Here is a 23,267-nt window from a genome sequence, read left to right as displayed (position 1 = left end):
AAAGAGGACAATGGGGAGGTCTCCTTGTGTTTTACAGAGCTGTCTTGTGGGAATCACTACAACCTGAATGTAGTGGCAGTGCAAGATGGAGGTGTCTAACAAAACAGACAAAAGGCACAGAAATCTGGAACCTTAACAGTAAAAGTGACACCCTGCCTGCAGAGTTCACCCTGTAACAGCAAGGTACCTTATCACCTTACCTCAGGCAACATATCTGCAGACAGATCACCCTACAACACACCAAGATCCTATCATCTCACCTGACACCCTGCCTACAGAGAGATCACCCCACAATGGCCTGGCATCTGATCATCTCACCCGACACCCTGCCTACAGAGAGATCACCCACAACACCCTGCCTACAGAGAGATCACCCTACAACAACCTGGGACCTGATCACCTCCCCCGACACCCTGCCTACAGAGAGATCACCCACAACACCCTGCCTACAGAGAGATCACCCACAACACCCTGCCTACAGAGAGATCACCCCACAACAGCCTGTTATCTGATCATCTCACCCGACACCCTGCCTACAGAGATCACCCAGAACACCCTGCCTACAGAGAGATCACCCACAACAACCTGGGATCTGATCACCTCCCCCGACACCCTGCCTACAGAGAGATCACCCCACAACCAGGGATCTGATCACCTCCCCCGACACCCTGCCTACAGAGAGATCACCCAACAACCTGGGATCTGATCACTTCCCCCAACACCTTGCCTACAGAGAGATCACCCACAACACCCTGCCTACAGAGAGATCACCCACAACACCCTGCCTACAGAGAGATCACCCACAACACCTTGCCTACAGAGAGATCACCCTGAAACAACCTGCCTACAGAGAGATCACCCACAACACCTTGCCTACAAAGAGATCACCCACAACACCCTGCCTACAGAGAGATCACCCACAACACCCTGCCTACAGAGAGATCACCCCACAACAACCTGCCTACAAAGAGATCCCCCCACAACACCCTGCCTACAGAGAGATCACCCATAACACCCTGCCTACAGACAGATCACCCCACAACACCCTGCCCACAGAGAGATCACCCCAGAACACCCTGCCTACAGTGAGATCACCCCACAACAGCTCAAGATCGTATTATCTCACCCAACACCCTGCCTACACAGATCACCCCACAACACCCTGCCTACAGAGAGATCACCCATAACACCCTGCTTACAGAGAGATCACCCCACATCACCCTGCCTACAGAGAGATCACCCTACAACAGCCCGAGATTGTATCATCTCACCCAACACCCTGCCTACACAGATCACCCCACAAACACAGGGCTGCTTAGATCTCACACGACCCCCTCTTGAGAGAGCATGGCCCCTGGACATGGCAGTACAGCTGTTAGTTCACCCAACACCCTGCCTACAGCGAGAACACCCCTGAACAGTAGGGTAGATGTCACCCAGTTACAGAGCGGAACAAAACCTAAATTAGACCAGGGTATTAAATACTGTCAGAAACAACCTGACTTTGCAACAAAAAAAAGTCCACCACAATGGTGGCCTGCTGCACAGCTACATGAGATGTGTTGATTTCACGGGTAGATGTGTCAGTCGTTCTGCTCAGTAAACGTCTGATCAAAGAACAAGGTGGGAAGAGGGTTATCACAACAGATCAGCAGATGTCACCGATGATGATAAAGATAACAGCACCATTAACTCAAGCAGAGGCTGCGTAAACAACCATTTTTTAACAAGTAGTGTTGATTTATGATACCATCTTTAATGTGCCTCATTTCCAAATTCATACAGCATGTCTAGGTACATTTTGAATTTAATTCGTGGGCTTGTGACAAAGCTCTTTGTATGTTTTCAATAAGAAAGGACTCTAGATCTCTTACAGTGTTGAAGAACTGAATTCTGAATTTGTACTCATCAGCAGCAGAATAAAGAAATATATGAATGGGTTCTTCCATTCCTAATAGCATACTTTCATTACAAACACAAAATGCCAGTTTATATACAAGTTACAATAGCGACTTTCAAATAAATATGTCAGAAATAACTGTTACCCCTGATAGCTTACACATCAGTAGTGCAGGGACGACCAACTGACCCTGGCCTTGCTGCAACATGTCCTTTCTGTCCCCGTGGAGACATTTCTACACTGATTACAGAGTGAGTGAGTGAGTGAGTGAGTGAGTGAGTGAGTGAGTGAGTGAGTGAGTGAGTGAGTGATATTACTCATTACCTTTACCTGCTGAATGTTTGAACCAGATAAATCAATGACATTATAATGTCACCTGCTGTCTAACTGACACAAAACTAGCGAAGAGCCAACCAACCCTATCCTCATACTTGTCAGCTTAAACTTCAAGTACAAGACATTGGGGGACATGGCGTGACAGGCAATACCCATAAGGACTATGTCCAAAGATGAGTATGGCACAGTTGACAACTTGGCTGGTGATGATGACAATGTGATGTGGTAGTGATGATGATGATGATGACGACGACGATGACTCAGAAACCACATGCAATAAAACCTGTCTGCAATAACAATATATACTACCCATCAAAAGTTTAGACTCACTAGTGTAAATGTAGCCACTTATTTGTCCACTGTTCTAAACTAGCTTTTTGCAAAATATTCCATACTGTTTAAAGGTACTGTTTAGTTATGAACTGGTGTATTGTAAAACATATTCGTAACATTGAAAAGATTATTGTCATGAGTTCAGTAAATGATTAAAATCTGTGAAAATTGGCGAATTCTTAACAAAACTTTACACCAAAACGAATCTGTTCACATGCACGACATTTGCTCATGCCTTTCGCAATTTGAAGCATCATCCTTGTGCAATTCATCTGCATAAGGTTTTCAGTTGGTTCCCCCAAGTTGGTGGAGCAATTCATCTTCGATGTAACCACATACATATACATAACATATAGTGAGTGCTTTAAGTGAGTCTAAACTTTTGATGGGTAGTATACAACACAGAGACTCACACTTATTTTTCACACTTATGATTGGGCACCTGTCAGGGCACCTCATAAGTGGCCATTGATGAGAAGTGTCCACATTAGATCTGAATGAAGATTTGATATTGAGAGGTTCAAGATCCATGGGAATGAAAACATGCAGTGTTCATGCTTCACATCTCACTTAATAGGGTATAGAAAGCCTTCAGATTACTGTGCTACTACTCAAACTGGCTGACAAAGAAGTGAGTTAAATTTTGTCATGGTGGAGTGAAGACAAGCATGCTGTGATTTAAATGTAGAGCAAGGTTACCTGAAGATTTACCCATTTCAAATTAATAATTTAAACGTCTTACTGCTCTTTCAGGTCTAAATTCAGTTTAACACAGTTAAATCTTTGGGTAATCTAGCTTACATCAGAAACACAGCAGGTTTGTAACCTGCATAGTTTAAAAAAAGAGCACCTGATGATTATCTGTGATTTTATGTGACCTCTGATCTACCTGTGATGCTGTAGAGCTCTGACACAATATCTCATATCATGCTGAATGTAATAATAAAAAGAACAATTTGAATTTTTGGCCCCGCAATATATTATTTTTACACTTTTAATTAAAATTGCTGCTTTCAAAAGATGCATTAATTGTAATATTGACTGGCCACTATCAACGATAGTTTTGACTCAGTGCCTCGAATTGCAACATAGTGACAAATCAATTGTATATTGTTTATCATCTACAGCTGACTCCCACTGACAGTACAACTGCACTACTATGTTTCCAGAGATACCACTGACTTTATATATTTCATTTGTGCAACTGCACATTATGTTCAGCACTATCTTGTACAATGTATACTAACCAGCCCCTTGTCCTGAAACTGTACTAAATGACCATTGAAACTCTTGCGAAAACGGGTGAAAATGAAGTGTGCACCCCCCTTTCTCAAGAGTGTGCACCCCCCCTTTCTCATAAAGCTGTAACTGCACCTGAACACTGAAATTGAATATAAGATACCGTCCACGCCCGCACTTTACCCAAGTATACATCAGGTCTATACATGTCTGTGGACCGCATGAACTGACCTTCACAAAAATACCAACACTTTCAAAACACACAGTAGACCTACCATGTTTCTTTGTCAGAGCCACAATTAATTCAAAGCTGAATGGGTTAGGGAATGCTGGACAACAGTGTTTATTGTCTGCTTAACAATAATGAGGACAGATACCCAGTTTTTGTGAAAGTCCGATGAGAGGCACAGGTGGTGACTCACGTCACCCACAGCCACCATGTCCATGGTGAAGTCATCAGTTAGGAGATTGCCACATGTCTATGTGGGGTCTATTGTGTCGGTACAATGCTGTAATTACAGGTGTCATCTAAACTACTACTTTGAGGATAAAGAACGTTGTCTGATTTCTATGATTCATTCTTAAAACTATGTCAGGGTCTGTTTAAAGAATTTCAGACCTCACACAAGCAAGTCATCAGCCTCATAGTCCAGAACCACATCATTTCCATTGTTTTCTCTCCATACTGAGTGGCCTATAGCAGCGTTGCAAACTCCCGCCTGCCCGACCGTCCGGGACGGTCTGTTTTACGCCCGGACGGTCATTTTTAAAAAGTTGCACGCCCGATGGTCTGGCTGTTGAATCAGCGTATTTTGTAATGTATATAATGACTAAAAACATTTAAAAACGTGTTATTGTGACAATAACCTGACATTAAACAGTTCCCTCCTCCTATTTACCTCCTTTATATTTTATCTTAATCCTGAAAATTCTGGACTGGTAACTTTCCAGCTGGTCTGGTAACTTTTGAGAGTTACCAGACCAATTGTCTGGCCGAAATTTTGGGGAGTGTACAACACTGCCTATAGTCTCAAGTGAAGATCTTGGAATCTGTCACTTCACTTGTGCTGATATTCAGTTGTTTGTGTCTATCACAATAACACATTTTCAGTTACTAAGCACTGTCTACCAGAAAAGGAAAGCACTCATTTTCACTGTGTTCATATTTCCAGACTGAGTGTTCATTAGATCAGTTATTAATATATCATAGAATCAATCTTCCAATGTTAGTTATGATATAATTCTAAATAAATTAATTAAATGTCATTAATTATTAGAAGTCTGTTTTCTAATTATTTTGCTCTTATCTGATTTCCATCAACATTTCTAAAAGGGTTGGCAGGAGGCATGTTATCTGACGCCTCTTTGGCAGTGAGTGAGTGAGTGAGTGAGTGAGTGAGTGAGTGAGTGGGATTTAATGCAGCTTTGAACAGTTTTCCGGTTGAATCACAATGTGTAAGCTGAATTTGCAGCTGTCAGATTTTTTACCACTTGGACAAAACCCATGAGCACAAGTAAGGTGCAGACAAAGCTAGAAACATATATCAACATATTCAAACCCACACTTTTCTAGTTTGCCCAAAGAATGCAACTCTGCACCACACATGAAGTCTAACAACAAAGTATCACTGAGAGGATTATGATTATTTCAAATTATTATTCAATGTTTTGCTGAAATAGAGACAAAGGTGAGATGATAAGAATATATATTGTCTAGTAGTCTAGGGCATGAAGATCCAACTGGATGCAAGATAATGCAGCCTATATACATACATACTGAGAATGGTTTCAAGGAATTTATATCACCTGGTAGATACAAAAGGTATCCCTTAATGAGTAAGTTTATCAGAATAGTAGATTACATGTTACATATGACTAAGATTTCTCTACCGGAAGGTAAACACTCCAAGTTTAGAGTGTTGCTAGCTGATTTCTGTTCAGGGTTCGGGGGACACTGATATCCTGTCAACTGTTATCTCATCTGCCTCCATCTTGGTAAAGATAATCTGTAAAACATGATTGTCATGGTAACAATGTTGTCATGGAATCATGTAACCAGGCACTGCAGTTTGTTGCTACATGAACTGCAGTTCCCTCATCAAACATACATATCTATAAAACTAACATATAATCCAAATGGAGTCTCAAAGAATGCTGAATTTCTTGCTGAGGCAATCTAGACTTACCAAAATCTAAATTTGAGATTAGACTAATTCTAAACAAAATTCTGTAGGGTTTGGCCACCAAGCACCTGCATCCCAGCTGACAGCCAGTGTCTGGAGTAGGTACATCAGGTATTCTGATCTACTGGCATGATGGAGGCCTCAGTATTAGGAGAACTGGGTGCAAGACTCTTAGCTGGTATCAGGAGATAATCCATACTACAAACCGGCCTATATGTTCATGTTGCAGTTCTCATAAGGTATAATATGGGGCATTCATCATCATCATCACCATCATCATCATCATCATCATCATCATCACCATCACCATCATCACCACCATCATCATCATCATCACCACCACCATCATCATCACCATCATCATCATCATCATCACCACCACCATCATCATCACCATCATCATCATCATCATCATCATCATCACCATCATCATCACCATCATCACCACCACCATCATCATCACCACCACCATCATCATCACCATCATCATCATCATCATCATCACCATCATCATCACCATCACCACCACCATCACCATCATCACCACCATCATCATCATCACCACCACCATCATCATCACCATCATCATCATCATCACCATCATCATCACCATCATCATCACCATCATCATCATCATCACCATCACCACCACCATCATCATCACCATCATCATCATCATCACCACCACCATCATCATCACCATCATCATCACCATCACCATCACCATCACCACCACCATCACCATCACCATCATCACCACCATCATCATCATCACCACCACCCCCACCATTACTTATCCACTACAACCACCACCATTACCTAACATCATGGTTTAACACTTGTCTAGAAGTTGGTCAGTTGGTGTATACTGGAGGGAGATGCTTCATTTTGCAGTCAAAAACAGTCAAAAACATTATCAATAGCTACACTGATGTAACCACTAGTTGACCAATCATGTACACACAGTGTCAGTCCCTGAGTCTAAATTGGTATCAGGAAAGTAACATCAGCAGCCATTAGGCTATTAATGGATTGAGGTTTGTGTTCCAACAGCCACAATCTCACCTACACATTCCAGGACATCCCTTAATGGTGAAACAGAGCTGTTCTAAACAATGTCCTTATATCATGTCGGTTGTGTAAACTGACAGATTAAAAGTATAACGCCTCGTTCATTATTTCATGGCATTTTCCTAAAGACATCCAATATTCTTGAAACCAGATCAGATGTTGCCCATACAATATGTTATACATTTGTATAGACATTATCTGAAACCATTAAACCACAACAGAGCATATCCACAGCACAACTTGGTGACATTGTTGCCTTTGATGGACAGTGTGGTGAAGTAGTAATGAATGTGTGAATCAACAACAACACTGTTCAAGTATTCTGTTTCTCCTAAATACTGGTATGTACCGGTAGGATATACATTGTTTATACATGTGACAGTCAATAAACAGGACCTGTATGTTGTTTAACATTGCCCTCAGCAATATTGCATCTATGATGGTTGTGGTCTGTAAATAATTCAGTCTGGACCAGACAATCCAATGACTGACATCATGGGAATCGATCTACTAAAGTGTGACATGATGACCTGCATCAACCAAGACAGCGAGTCTGTTAGTCACCTCTTGCAATAAGACTAGCCACCTCTTATGACAAACATGACAATCATGACAATCATGACAAACATGACACTCCCAACCCAGATCTTCCCTGGTTTAGTACACAAGAAGCATAATAAGAAGTGACGATGAATGCCGTTAACAGTGTTGTCCGCAATATTGCAGCTGTCAGCATGTCATGGCGACCTGCGTATAAGGCCAGTTAAACAAAAAAACTTGTGTATCATGACTTTTTTCAAATCTATACAAATTATCATAATCCATGAACTAGATTACTTATTTTTTTTTTTTGTTAATTTTTTTCATTTTCATAGATTGCAAATCTATTCGTGTAAACTTAATTCCAATGTGCTCCTTGACTTCTTTTGGGCCACACACCCACAGCCTAGAGTATGAACAGCTGAGATGAGATGGAATGGCTGCTTTTACATGTCCACTGAGATACCATGCTGCAGTTCTAACCTTGACACTCAACTCAAGACATATCAACTGACCAGAGCCTGTATTCCTAGCAGACAGAGTAACAAAAAGTACCATCTATTAACGTCTCCTAGTACCATGTAGCCAAGGGATCAAACCACCAATAATCCACTCTGCAAAGATGCTCTATCCACTAGACCATGAAGTTGAAAGTATGAAGAGATGAGCCCAAGGTCAGACTTACCACTGCAAGTTTGTCTTACAAATCTCACCTGATATGATCAATGGTAAGACATGCACAAAAAGTTTGAGCTAAAAGTCATATCTGAAGAGTGATTAATAATGATAGGCCTCGGACAATGGTAGAGGTTAGGAAACAAGAGAAATGTGGTTGCATTTTCTCATTATATGGTATTGTTAATACCATATACAATTATGTTCCTAGTTTGTAGGATGTATCTATACTAAATTCTGCAAAAGCAAAAAAATATCAAAATATTGTCGATGATAGAAAATTTATATTTTTAAATATTTATTAACTACATGCTTTTCTCTGCCATTTGCCTTGTTTTACCTCATATTAAAATACCTAATAGCTTCAGATTGGTTTAGATCAGGCAGTTATATCCATGTAGCCGCTCACACACAGAGTATAAATGGTCTACAGAACACAGGTTCACAGAAACAAATACAAACACATTATTTAGATTAATACTGCTTAGTATAGGACATTGACAAGGTGAATCGGTACATGTAAACAGAAAAATAATTGACGTTGCTTTTTGAGAAGAATTCAGGCTGTAGCTGTTTTCTCCTAAAGAATAACAAGTGTGTCACCACTTGTTGAATATACACAGTCTGTGTAGATTAATCTAACATCATAACAAATACACCAGCAATATGTTTAACTGTATAATTGAAAAAAAAAATTGAAACGCCTGGGGAAAGCGTTGTATGTTAGCATACAATGACAACATTATGCATAATGGGGTTTCCATTTGGTTACAGGTGAACGGTTTGTATAACGAGGTGCACGGGCACTGACACAGATCTGGATCTGTAACTGCTGCTCTACAGTCATTTTCTGCTACATATGAACAATGGGTTAGTGCAGGTGTACTGTGAGCCCCAGGTATCGGGGATGTCACAGACTTTAGAAGCTGATGGCCTTGACTCAACTCTCTGGGGCCCTGATTTAATAAACTACAGCATACCGATATTGTGATAACTAAATCTACATGTGCATTTACTGCACCATAAGAATGTATAGTGTTTACAAGTACACAGGCGACATGAGACCAGCCAGACACACGCATATGGGAAGGCGCTTATTTCCATCACTGTTTTAGATATAAGAACTTGACATTGAATAAATCAAATTTTAAAGAATATAGTAAAGCATTTGTTGATGTGATTACAAGCGAGTAACATTTCAATGTACCCTGCTGTCAACGGCAAAGCATTTGGTACTTCGTGGTAGTAATTCTTTATCTCGAATTACATTGAATCACGTATGATGTACGGAAATTACCGATGTTTTGCTAATGCAAATCGATGGAAGGGAGATAACTCAAATCTGTTTTTCTTGTCAGCAAAATCTAGCAATGGCTACAAAAAGATTTGTAACCGTGCTTCAAACAATTCAAAATTAACATTAAGGTGTTCGGTAAGATAAATACGTTGTTCACTGGTCCCTCGGGGCCCATGGGTTGATGTACCCTCGATGTTTGTTTATGTTCCCTGAGCCTGAAGTCCCCTTCGTGACCAGTGAACAACTTATATTTTTCAGCCCCACTACATTAGACTAGACCGCCTCCGTGGTGTAGTGGTTAGAGCGTCCGCCCGGAATGCGGAAGGTCGCGTGTTCGATCCCCGACCGCGTTGTACCTAAAGACGTTAAAATATGGTACTTGTTGGTCCCAGCCTGGCGCTCGGCATTAATGGGTACAACAAGGACTGGGCGTCTCGGAGTCAGTATAATGTGTCTGAGTGGGGTATTCATGCTTCACTGCGGCATGGTATCTCAGTGGGCTAGCACTATAAAACCAGTTTAAGTCTGGGCTTAGGTACAAGCAGCCGCACATACACATACACACACATGCACGACGTCATATGAGCGAAATATTCTCAAGCACGACGTTAAACCCAATTCCACCACCACCACATTAGACTAAAATACAAGCCCAAATCTAAGACCATGTCAAGCCGTAGGCCTGGGTTCATATCCCCACATGGGTACAATTAGGCTTGCTCCAAGGTCGTACTGAGTACTAAGCCCATGCATGTATAGTAATTCTATCCTTTAAAGATGCAAGTCTAGATAAGCGGACAGTATAAGGACTCCCGTCTGTTATTTTTTATTTTTTTTTAAATTATCATTTAAATTTAATTATTACCTTAGAGACTTGTGCAAGTCTAGGGTACAATGTGTGAAGCCCATTTCTGGTTTCATCTGTCGTGATATTGCTAGAGTATTGCTAAAAGTGGCATAAAAACCATATTCACTTACTCTATAGCTGGAACAATCCTACGTGTGCAAAGTAAACTGGTTTAAATGTCTCTGTCGTTCATCACAACCTACAGCTCACTTGAAGTCCATTATTGATTATGTTTGATCATAATGCACTCTGTAAACACCTCCACCTTGTCAACTGAAGTCAACCCACATGTCCGGACATCACGTGATATGTTAAAACACATAGGTCAGCACATGTTGTCTACCCAGCTATCACCCATAGAAAACATACCATACTTCCTCCAATAAACACAGTGCTAAACTAAACCTTAAAGAAAGAAGCCAAAGCATACCAGGTCTTGTGATACAGAAAATGTATGATGTAATGAAATAACTTTGATTAACCCAAACAGATTATAATCATATAGAGAAATAGCAGATGATGAAATGAAGCAATGGTCTGCCATGTTTGTTTATTGTTAATATTCACAATATTCCAGCTGCATGACAGCCACATGTTTATGATCAAGTCTGGACCAGACTATCCAGTGACTGACATCACGAGCACTGGGACATGATGACACAATCAAGTCACCTGACGACTTGAGTCTGACTATTCGATCCCTTCAGTTGCCTTTTACAACATGGATGTAACACTGACTAGAAGCATTGATATTACCAGTGTTTAGACTTGACATTTCTGAATGTCTTGGGGCTTTTTAGTCCTCAGCTAAAAGTTTATTTAAAACTGACTTCTGATTTTAAACGATAAAAGAGATCTGCTTAGGCAAAGCTGTGATTTTGAAGCTTTGTGTCGAACTTATATTCAGAAGAGGCATTTTGATTGGTTGTTGATTTCAACCATGAAGGAGATGGTGAAGACACTAGGGGGATACGGTGATTTCAACCATGAAGGAGATGGTGAAGACACTAGGGGTGTAATGATACGGTGAGGCTGTGATACATTGCCAGATCACATGGGTGTGATATGATTCGTGACCCAATACATTTCTTTCATTTCATAAGTTAATATTCTCTCATATCATGATACAGTACTGTATTGCCATGTTGTTACACCACTAGTAGTCATTTCCTACATGAAGGTATGATGATGAATGGGTCAGGGTATAAATCATAATATAACAGATGTGTTATACGCTGGACAATACACTGGACATTATAATGTAATACAAATGTATGTATGGAAATATGTATGTTAGGAAATACGGTATGTACAGCATTGCATGACTACAGGAGCCAGACCAGGCTAGACCAGTTAAGTGCTACCATTAACATATGGCCATATCATATTGATGTGCTATATCTGTTTGACAATCTCAAAAGGCAAACATTTTTTTATAGCATGGATCCTTTCACTGCTATATCTCAGGGGGACATGGTTGTGTTTTGGGAACAAAAATTGATAAATAAAAATCTTTAAAAAAGCAGTAGTTAGCAAACTGATTCTTTTATGTCTTATTATTGAACAAAAACTATTTAAGAGATGTTATTTGTTGAGGTGGGTAATGGTATTGGTCTTCGGACTATCATCATTTGGATGACCTCCAAATACATTTAACATTTCTTAATGACTCTCCCTTCTCCCTGTAATAAATTACCAGTCCCTAAATAATATACTTTGCTATCAGTTGTTGTTTTTTTATTTACCTCTTTTATGTGACACACACACACTGAAATAATTAGCAATACCTATGACAAATTTCATATTTGTATTTTTTGTAAGAGCTCTCAACTAGACCTACCAATATGGTAACAAAGGAATTGTTTATTTGGTCATCAGCAATCAAGACAAACTGTCATCTTTTAATAATTAGAACAGTAGGCCTTAACAGACCAACATTGTGCAAATCACCGAATCAGTTTCACCTCAGGAATCCAGACAATGTGTTTGAACCCATTTAATTGGTTTGAGTTTATTCATTTGGTCCAGTTCATTGGCTCCAGATCAACGGATCAAGTTCATCGAATCAAGCTTCCTGGGTTAAGTTTCTACTTTTACTTTGTATCTGTTTGTATGCTTCCCCAAATGTGTAAAATCTTGTATAGACTACATATACAGACCTAATTAACAATGCATAAGACATGGGCGAGACATGGCACGTTTGTTGTACATTAATTATAAATCAATCACTACCATAGAGTTCATGTATGTGCAATACCTGCATTCAATCAGTACACAAGTATCTGTAAAGAGTTGCAGGTACACAAGCTATACATTGGTTAACTACCGTATTTCCTCTAATAAGCCACTGGGCGCTTTTATTTTTAACGGAGCTCCAGACCCGGTGCTTATCAGAGGCCCGGCACTTTTGCACTTACTGGGTTTAATTACTGTAATTGTTAGTGATCTGTTTTATCCCCGGCGCTTATTAGAGGCGCTGCGCTTATTAGAGACCTGGTGATTATTAGAGGAAATACAGCTGATTGCTGTAATACATACTGTTTAGATTTAAAAAACATTTCATGCATATTTGTACGGACAATACTTAAACTATTTGGGTAATGATGATGTATTTCAATGCAGTGTATCTGGGGTTCTATCTATCATCACTTGCAGTACAAGTGGCACTATTTGTCCTAGATTCTGGGTTAACACAGTCCACAAGGCAACCTGTTTTTTCTCTCTACTATCAGTTTACAATCAAGCTAATCTGTTGGTGTATCATGTGTCAAGGAACATAGTGCATTCTAACATGTCCTCACGACTTGATCACTTCTATACCTGCATTTCATGTCTTTTGTTTCAGATTTCACTGTGCTGAGTCAGGGCTGATATTCTTCTGACCCAAAAAAATAATTTATCCTTTTGGATGAATTATATTTTTCCATCTGATCTTGAATGTTTAATTAATAGCAAATACCAACATCTGTTTCACTCATGTGATAGGTCATTGAGGTGTTTATAGTGTACTATCATACCAACCCCATTCTGCAAGTCGACTACACCTTGGCAAGACCAAATTTCCTCTCTCTCAACATGGTCACATAAATGTTTTGTTTTTATTTCCCTTAGTATATTGAATAATATCTTAAATGCTGGCCTCTAATTGTCTTGTTACCTAATATTCATATTCATTACCCAATATTCATATTCATTACCCAGTATTCGCATTCATTACCCATTATTCATCTAGAAACACAATTCAATTGAACATTATTTTTTATATTACATAAGTTTATATTTTAATTATTGTTGTTTACTGAGAAAGTGTATTTCCAAATATGTTTCATTTGTCCACTTTCTAACATTTCTACAGCTTGTGCATTCACACCTTTGGCGATTGTCTGGTCCAGACTTGATGATTTACAGATTATTGCCATATAGATGAAATATTGTTGAGTGCTGTGTTAAACAACATTTCCACTTATCAGAGTTGTACACAAAGTACATTATCTAGACTACCAGACTTCTTTTTTTGTGGAAACCATGGTGATTGAGTGGGGTTTGTTTTTGTTTTTGTTTTAAAATTATTTTATTCACTGAGAAAAGGAATAGGAACAAGTTCTCCAACTTAGAAGTAAAAAGAGATAGAGCTTATACAGAATAATATCAAAATGCTATACAAATCGTTTTGAGTGGGTTAGACTGATGACAATGTGCGCTGGCAATTTTGGTGCCTCACACTGAGAGAGTGGGTTAGAATCCTAAATCACACAACCCCCAACCCAAGACAGTACAAGAATCTGTACTTTACTCAGAAAGTGTGATCCCAAATATATCATAAGTTGTTGACATTATTATTTTCAAAATCATAAAACATTACCTCTTCTTAAATTATCATATAAAAACATAAATAAACAAGTTAGAGTTTTCCACCTGCTATCACTGTGTGATGACATGACCTGGATAAACCCTGTATGAAATCAGAGGACAGCTTTCAGCTGACACACCTGACTCCAATCCGTATTGTAATAAATGCCCATGTTTTGTGTACATCTATACACATGTCAGTCAAGGTATGAATGGTGGTATCTATGCAAAGAAATACAAAATAAAGGTTAACAGAAGTTGTCACGCGGAGCGTTGCGATTTTTGACTGGTGATATCTTTGCAACAGGACCTAACCTAAATCTTGACGCTTATCTTAGTAATTTTAGATACATGACTGATAGTTTATCTATAACACTGGTGAAATATATACTATGTACATTGTATTTACATATAACCACAGTATTAGAGATATAATTTCAGAAGTACTTATTCTATACTATGCTGAGACAATATATCGATAACGGTATATTGTCTCAGGTTGTTGCCATTTAACAATGGTAGATATTTGCCGTTCAATACTATCTTTCAACACGGGCTGCAGCTGAAGCTGTTCATGTTGAAGCCTGTTATCAATGTAGTTTATGATGCCGATGCAAGTATAATGTAACCCCACAAAAGCCCACAAAGCAACCGTCCACCTACCCCTGGGCGCTTCCAGTCAAAACGGTAAGGCGGTTGTCGGCTGTAATACAAGGAACTGACGGCAGCAAGAAAGTTCGAGTCCTCATACAATTTCCTGTTTCTCAAACACTGCTGGCGAAGTCTGTCAAATTCACTGATGTCACGGTTGTCGCCGTTTCTGTGATGCATTTCTCTTGTTTCAGTGGGGTATGTCCTCACCCCCGGGCTACCATTCTGTGGGTGGGGCTGCTGGTTGTATGGGGGTGTGGGGTGGCCTGTGTAGTCTTCTGGTTTCGTGTAGCGACGGTTTGGATTAAACTCCATATTCGTTTCTCCTTGGTGGTATAATCTCAAGAATAACTCCAAAACATGATAACCCGTATATAACCCTCCATATCACACGGAAGCAAGTGAGTGCAGTGTGTCGTCCCGTTATAACACACCTGCCGCTATGAGATATATCTCCCGCCGTGTACCTAGAATACTATGTGACGCCATATAACGTGATTGGCCACGAGCAATAGAACCTATCTGTTCATTGGACCGTATGTAAACACTACGGCAGAATGAGTAACTAAACTTTCACACATGGATGGACAATTGATTCGTCCTTTGAGAAAGAGCTCTAGATATGCTGGCTCGCTGGAAATGTGTGAAATGTTATATAACCATGTATCGCGTTAAGTAACAATCCCAGTTTTATGGCGTTTAATGAGCCCCGAAACATGCTGCTACTTTTATGCAATGTTACATATTTTTCCACGAGTTATTTATACACCTAGTAGATAGCATTTTAATCAATAATTTATGTCTTAATTATACATGGGTTGTGTATTGAGCTGCATTCAGATGTAGCGCTCACAATTAACGCCACATATACAATGCCGTGATAACTCTAGGGAATTCGAATCATGTATACTATGCTATGGGATATGATCGCTATGCATGGCGGTTCCCATACAAATCTTTAATAGTGGGTGTGCACGTAGTTTTCACGCCTGCATCTGTACATCCGCGTTCCGAAAAGTGAATCGATTTTATACCGAAATGGCAGGTACATGTGGACTATGAAGATATCACGCTTCAGGTACATCAAGGAGATTGAAAGGAAAATATTTCTTTTTATGAATATATGGTTATTTGATTTGTAAAAAGCACGTAAAGGGTTTTCAAAACGTCCCAATTTACTGGGAGCTATGCTTATTTTAAAAAAAATTAAACCCCGAAAAACTGTTATAAGATGACCCAAATATACTCGTAAAAAAATCAGGGAAGTTTTTAACTTTCCGTGTTAAACTGTTTCGATGTGGTACTTCCAGTACGTTTTGTTTTAAACCTGTATTGTAATGTATTGATCATAATGCTGATAAGGATTCTGATCTCACTGTGTACACAGCTACCACGCGTCACAGACGAGGGGCTCGTGAAGATCCGGGTTAGAATTGATCTTCACCAACCCATGCTTGTTTGCTTGAACATATTTTATTCAATGTTGAAAGGGATTGGGCACAAATTATGTAACTTATTACACCCCACACCCCACCCCCACACCCCATCAGAAACATGAACAATAATGAATGGACTTGATGAATAGGCATGACGTGCGAAATTTAAGATTAGCCAAGTCTGATTTGTTACGCAAGTTGTATCCGGAAATGGTTGCAGTAAAAGGTGGAAGCTAGTAAATCTATCAGGTAATCAGGAGCTTGCATATTAACAATTTTGTAGAATGTACAGAGTTTTCTTTGTGTTCGTCTAACTTTCAATGGTAACCAACCAGTTTCACTGTATAAACATATATCTTGACGCGAATTTAGGCAATCCGGTTACGACTCTTGCTGCTTCAAGTTGTAACATTTCAAGTTTATCACAAATAAAGCTAGGGCAATTATCCCAGACATCAGATGCATATTCTATAATAGGCTTAATATACATTTCATACATACTAGAAAGGATATGTGTAGGTAATACGTACTTTAGCGTCTGTAATGAGGAAACAATTTTTGCGGCCTTTTCTATTACAACAACTACAAGATGAGACCATTTTGTATTAGCTGAAAAGATGACACCGAGGTCTTTATGTTGATGTACATGTTCCAGATGTTCATTATTGAAAATCAAGCCTGGAACTTGTGGACAATTTCCATTTTTAAAAAGCATGATTTTTGTCTTATTCGGGTTAAACTTAATTTTGCTAAATCATAGTTAAGAGTAGCTTCTATGGTTTTTACATCTTTTCCTGCAACACCAATTGAAGTGTCGCCTGCAAACAGTCTTGAGACGTTTGTTAGCGTTTCAGGTAAATCATTGATGTACACAAGGATCATCATTGATGTACACTGTTGATCACTGGCTTATCTGGTCCAGAGTCAATTATTTACAGACCGCCGCCATATAGCTGCAATATTGCTGAGTGTGGCGTTAAACAACAACCAACCACAGACGAGGGGCCGATGGAGAAGGATAGTGGTTAAAGCGTTCTCTGGTCACGTCCCGGATCCAGGTTCAGTTCGTGATTGTCTCCCTTATATCGTAATGTCGTTGTCGATACTTTAAGCAAACTTGTTTGAGATGACAAATTCACTGACCTGAGGTTGATATCTATGATGTACATCTTGCTCACGTTGTGTGTTTAATCTTTATCGTTACACTTATATACATATATAGGTACAAACATTTTTGTATATAAATAGATGTTGGTACAAAAAGACAATAAATAAATATTTATCCGCGAATATCAGCATTAGATTTTGATGAGACTTCACGCGTAGATTTTACATTTTCCTAAAAGTTATGTACGTGCTTTTATCGGTTTATTAAAGACATAACATTCTTGAGGTTTCTGTTTTTCTACTACTCAAGAATATCGAATGTTCTCGTCACGATATGGCTGAAATATTGCCGATGTGACGTTAAATATTAACTCACTCACTCACTACTACTCAAGAGAACATCCGGGGTTTTTAAATTTACTGTTGCACTTTGCTATGCCTCATTTGCATGCCCCATATATAATGGATATATGGATATTGTTCACACAGGCTGCGAAAGAAGCGGATCCTGGTTTTGAAAAGGGGGCTAGCCGTGTTTGTGCATGCGCACGTGTGTTTCCACAATACCACAGGCGTGGTTAACATGTACAGTGTCTCAAAAACAGTGTCGGGATCCGCCAGTGGAGGGTCAAGGCGGGTTATATTGACCAGTATATGGTGTACATATGAAGTGACTAAATACGCTAATTTTCTATAGGCCTTTCACTATATGTTTGCCCTTGTGTGACATAGATTGTTACTCAGAACACAAGGGTACAATGCGTGAAGCCCATGTCTGGTACCCCTAGCCGTGATATTGCTGGAATATTGCAAAAAGCGTCGTAAAACTAAACTCACTCACTCATGTTACTCACAATATCGATCACGGGTTTGTCTGGTCCGGACTAGATGTTATGCAAGCTGTCGTCATATAGCTGGAATACTGTACGTCATTAAAGAACTGACGACGTATTGTCAGATTCTATAACAATAAATAAATACGACTATCTATAGCAACATGTCGGTCAAGGATACAAGTACATTCACCACTCCATTATTCAGAGGTATTGGAGAAGATCCGGTTTGGGATTGTTCTCAACGGTTTGATAAACAATTCTATTTACACGTCAACCAAAAATAAGAGAAAGATCATCCGCTGCTTGTATGCGTCTGGTAGAGATATGATGACTCACGTTTGTCTACTGCTCTTTGAATATCGAATGTCAAGAGAGTTTGTTTTTAAACAAATACATGTACCTCTGATATTGAGTACTTTCAATGTTCGGCACAGACACCAAAAAACACCCACCCCACCCCCACCAAACACTAACACAGACGCATCTTCGAAATGAAAGTCTTATCGGCATTATACACATTATGGTGGCTCATTCGGGCCATCGCTTTATCGCCCTGAAGAAATCTAGGCGATATCGCGACAAAGCGATAGCACGACACGATATTGCGATATGGCGACACGATATAGCGATATTGCGATACAGACAAAAACGAAATAGCGATATCACGACACGACATGACGATAACAAGACACGATATAGCGATAACGCAACACGAAATGGCAACAACTCGACACGACATTGCGATAACCATTGTGCTTTATTTAGTGGTGATATGACGCCGAAGTTGCTATAAGAGATCTAGTCTTAAATAATAATAACCACTCCACCTTTTAGTGCTTCGTCGATCATGTTTGTTTCTTTCTGTATGTATTATTCGGTTGTTGCTGCATTTTGATGATTCAGACGATGAGTTACACAATAGCACCATATTCATGATGGGCATGCATAGAAGATTACTATTGCATAAAATCCATTTGCATACACCGAATATTATCATTACGTGAAATCCCTAGGAAGTTTTTGCTTTCTCACATAAACTAATACGATACTAATTCAAATACAACATGGACGCATCACACAAATTCATATAAAGATGAATATATCGCTTTATCGCCATATCGCAGTATCGCTGTTTCGCCATGTCGCTTAACCATTTCGCATTATCGCAATTTCGCTTTATCGCAGTATCGCTATATCGTCATATCGTTATGTCGCACTATCGCCGTGTCGCCTGTTTATATCGCATTATCGCCGTATCGCTATATCGCAATATCGCTGTTTCGCCATTTCGTGTCGTGTTATCGCCATTTCGTGTCGTGTTATCGCAATGTCGTGTCGAGTTATCGCATTGTCGTGTCTTGCTATCGCCATATCGTGTCTTGCTATCGCCATATCGTGTCGTGTTATCGCTATTTCGTTTTTGGGCTGTATCGCAATATCGTGTCGCCATATCGCAATATCGTGTCGTGCTATCGCTTTGTCGCAATATCGCCTAGATTTTTCAGGGCGATAAAGCGATGGCCCGAATTAGCCATCATAACACATACATGTGCTCTCATAAAAAAAAAGCTCATAGCGTTTTCAACAGTTAATTTGGATATATTTATTAACATATATGTATTGTCATTAAGACAATTCCTATGTTTGAATCCCGTTAATCATGTCGTGGTTGTTGTGTATTGCGTGAAAGCGCATCCCAAAAACGTGTTTGTAAACATTTCCAATAAAAACATGAAAACCATGCATGAAAAGTGCATGCAGAAAACGTTTTCCACGTAATGCACGTGCAATGTGTTGGACACCTGAGCAGAGACGTCTACTATCAAAGGCCAAACTCAATTCATGGTTTTATTACGAAATTACACGTAGACGAAAATAAAAAATGCCAAAATTGAATGCTACTGACCGAAATATCGCCATTGGACGTTTAGGAGCAGGGGAGTCCCATGCAGTCTGCCGTTGCAAGACACTTCAACGTCCACCACAGCACCATATCTCGATTATGACATTGATACACCCGCTTCAATTCGACCCAAAATCGTCCCAAAAATGGAACACCAAGAGTGACCACTCCTGCTCAGGACCGATTCATCCGGGTTTTTCACCTACGTCACCGATTTGCTACAGCAACGGACACTGCAGGATAGCTGCCTGGTCTTCGAAGCCATCAGCGACTATGCTTGTCGTGAGAGGCGACTAACGGGATCGGGTGGTCAGGCTCGCTGACTTGGTTGACACATGTCATTGGGATGGGATGGGAGACAACGTGTCTGTAGACGTTAACACGAACGTTTTGCGCCGAACTGCGTTCGAAAGGTGGACAGATTTTGTGGGGAAAGCGTCATGGTGTGGGGAGCCATGTCCTACACGGGTAGATCAGAGCTAGTGGTCGTTCAAGGCAATCTTACAGCAAATCGCTACATGGACCAAATCCTGCGGCCTCCCCTCCTCCCACGTTTTAACCGCCAGAGGGAGCTGTTTCAACACGACAACGCTCGACCCCACACAGCTCGCGTAACAGGTGTCTATCTCGCCAATGCAAACGTCAATGTCCCTCCCTGGCCTTCCAAATCGTCTGATCTGAACCCGATCGAGCATCTATGGTACGAAATTGATCGACGCGTCCGTAAACGTCACCATCGTCCTCAGATCCTTGTAGAACTTGCCAACGCGTTGCAGGAAGAATGGCGAAGAATTCCCCAAGCAAGTATTCGACGACTTGTGCAATCCCTTCCTAGGCGGTGTTGAGCAGTGACGGCTGAAGGGGTGGTGTCACCAGGTACTGACATGACCGACCCTTGTGTTCACACGTGCAGTGAGTGAACTGAATTAATGCCAATGGCAACAATAACAATTAATGCCAACTGACAATGTCAACAATCCATATGCTCATCCGTGTGTCGAATTAACTTCATCTATGTTCAAGCTTAATCGACTTGTGTTTACTTAAATGCGTGTAATACATTTCCTTATTTTGGGTCTATGCGTATCCTTTTTTGAAGAGTGTATTTCATGACCGCATGGTTTGAGGCACACGTGTTTTACCAAGCAACATTTATTTAAAAACCTCCTCAGGTAAGTGGGCGTAAAGTTTATTTATAACATCTCTGTTCCACGAAGTTGTGGCTGTGCGTTCAAACGTAAAATCCGTCCTGAATAGGATTCCTATTTCACCAACACCATACCCGAGCCAGCTAGGCTTCACCAAAGAGGTGAAAGAAGACGTACATTACTTTGGGTGTGATAGGTATGACATATTCACTGTATGCATCAGTATTGGTTCTTTATGTACCTGACATACATATTAGATTTCGTATCATCAAAATATGGTTTGCCACCATATGAATTTAAACTGCCCAGTCGCCTAAGGTGCGAAAAATTAATTTCAGACTTACCCGTGAAAATCCGACTTAGAATTGGTCTTCAGCAACCCATGCTTGTTGTAAGAGGCGACTTACAGGATCGGGTGGTCAGACTCGCTGACTTGGTTGACACATGTCGTCATATCCCAGCTGTGTTGCTCAAGATGTTAATCACTGGACTGTCTGGTCCAGACTCGATTATTTCCAGACTGTCGACATACACCTGGGGTATTGCTGAGTGCAACGACCGACGAACAACCTTTGCAGATCTAGAGTTGCGTCCCTTTTACAGGCCAGAACCTATATGATCGTGGGTTCGAATCATGGTGCGGCTTGATTACGTTTCTGGGTCTGTCAGCGTCAACCCGTTCTCCTGGGTTTCAACAAAGAATAAGCCCGTGGGAGCTGACGACAATAACGACATTCATAATTCTAGCAGATGGGCTTCGTGATATTTGAAGTACTGAATACCAAGCGTTTCTTGTTATGGATATAACTACAGCATAAAGTAACAACTGAAAATGGTGTGCGTTACCTCACAAGGACAATGAGTGGATATTACTGGGCAAGGACGAGCGTAGCAAAATATACTGAGTCAAAATCGAACCTTCACAAAATGTAATTTGAAAAATAATGAATAATTTTTCTCTGATGATACATCTATGTATCCGATATGGGATCCCTATCTTTCGACTCTAGAAAAACGTTAGCAAAACCCACTCAAACCCATCCATTCGTCGTGGAAGTGACGTTAGTGCCAAATCAGGTTTTGCACGTGCAGTCGATCAATGATCTTCGCATCGAAGTTTCTTCATATGCACGTGTTTGCATTGGCCTCAAGAATTGAAAAAACACTTTTAAACCACAGTTCTAACGGTACTTGAAATGCCACGATTGTCAAATGTGCAACGTGAACGTGCCGTTGGCATGTTGCAAGCGGGAAGATCAGTTATTGACGTCGCAAGAGCAATGGGATGCAGCCGTCGTAATGTGTATGACTTGCGAGGTCGTCTACAACAAACTGGCACCACTTCTGATCGCCCAAGGTTGGGTCGTCCACGTGTGACGTCACGAGCAGAAGACCGTCAAATCGTCCTACGTCACCTACGTGACAGATCTCTGCCGGCTACACGAACCAGGGCTGAGATGTTTAGAGGTCGACTGTCCTCACAGACCATTCGAAATCGGTTGCAGGCTGCCAATCTCCATTCTCGACGTCCATATCGTGGGCCAATATTGACGCCGTTTCATCAACGTCAACGTCTGCTGTGGGCCCAACGTCACCTCCGATGGACCCAGAGAGACTGGAATCGAGTCGTTTTTAGCGATGAATCCAGGTTTACCCTCAGATTCGCGGACGGCAGGCATAGAGTCTGGAGACGACGTCGTGAACGCTATTCCCAATGTTGTGTACAGGAAGTCGACAGATTCGGGGGCGGAAGTTGCATGGTGTGGGGTGCTTTCTGTGGGAACAACCGTTCCCGACTTCTGGTCATCCGTGGAAACCTCACAGCTGCTGCTTACCGCGACCAGGTGCTCACCCCTGAACTCGGTCCTTTCATGGCGGCTCATGGCCCAGGTCTACAGTTCCAGCATGATAATGCT

General features: G+C 40.6%; 1 protein-coding gene across 1 annotated transcript in view; it reads right to left on the bottom strand.

The window, feature by feature from the left end:
• Positions 1–15,555, bottom strand: part of LOC124285419 (calpain-9-like) — a 41,101-nt gene extending 25,546 nt beyond the window's left edge. Inside the window, 1 exon segment of the mRNA XM_046721641.1 lies at positions 14,934–15,555. Coding sequence (XP_046577597.1) covers positions 14,934–15,236 — 303 coding nt within the window. The 5' untranslated portion in view covers positions 15,237–15,555.
• Positions 15,556–23,267: the final 7,712 nt, after the last annotated feature.

This window comes from Haliotis rubra, unplaced genomic scaffold (assembly GCF_003918875.1).
Source record: "Haliotis rubra isolate DU_JTF1 unplaced genomic scaffold, ASM391887v1 Scf36, whole genome shotgun sequence".
NCBI classification, from domain to species: domain Eukaryota; kingdom Metazoa; phylum Mollusca; class Gastropoda; order Lepetellida; family Haliotidae; genus Haliotis; species Haliotis rubra.
Note: the sequence above shows the minus strand (reverse complement) of the source record. Positions and strands in the feature narration are given on the sequence as shown.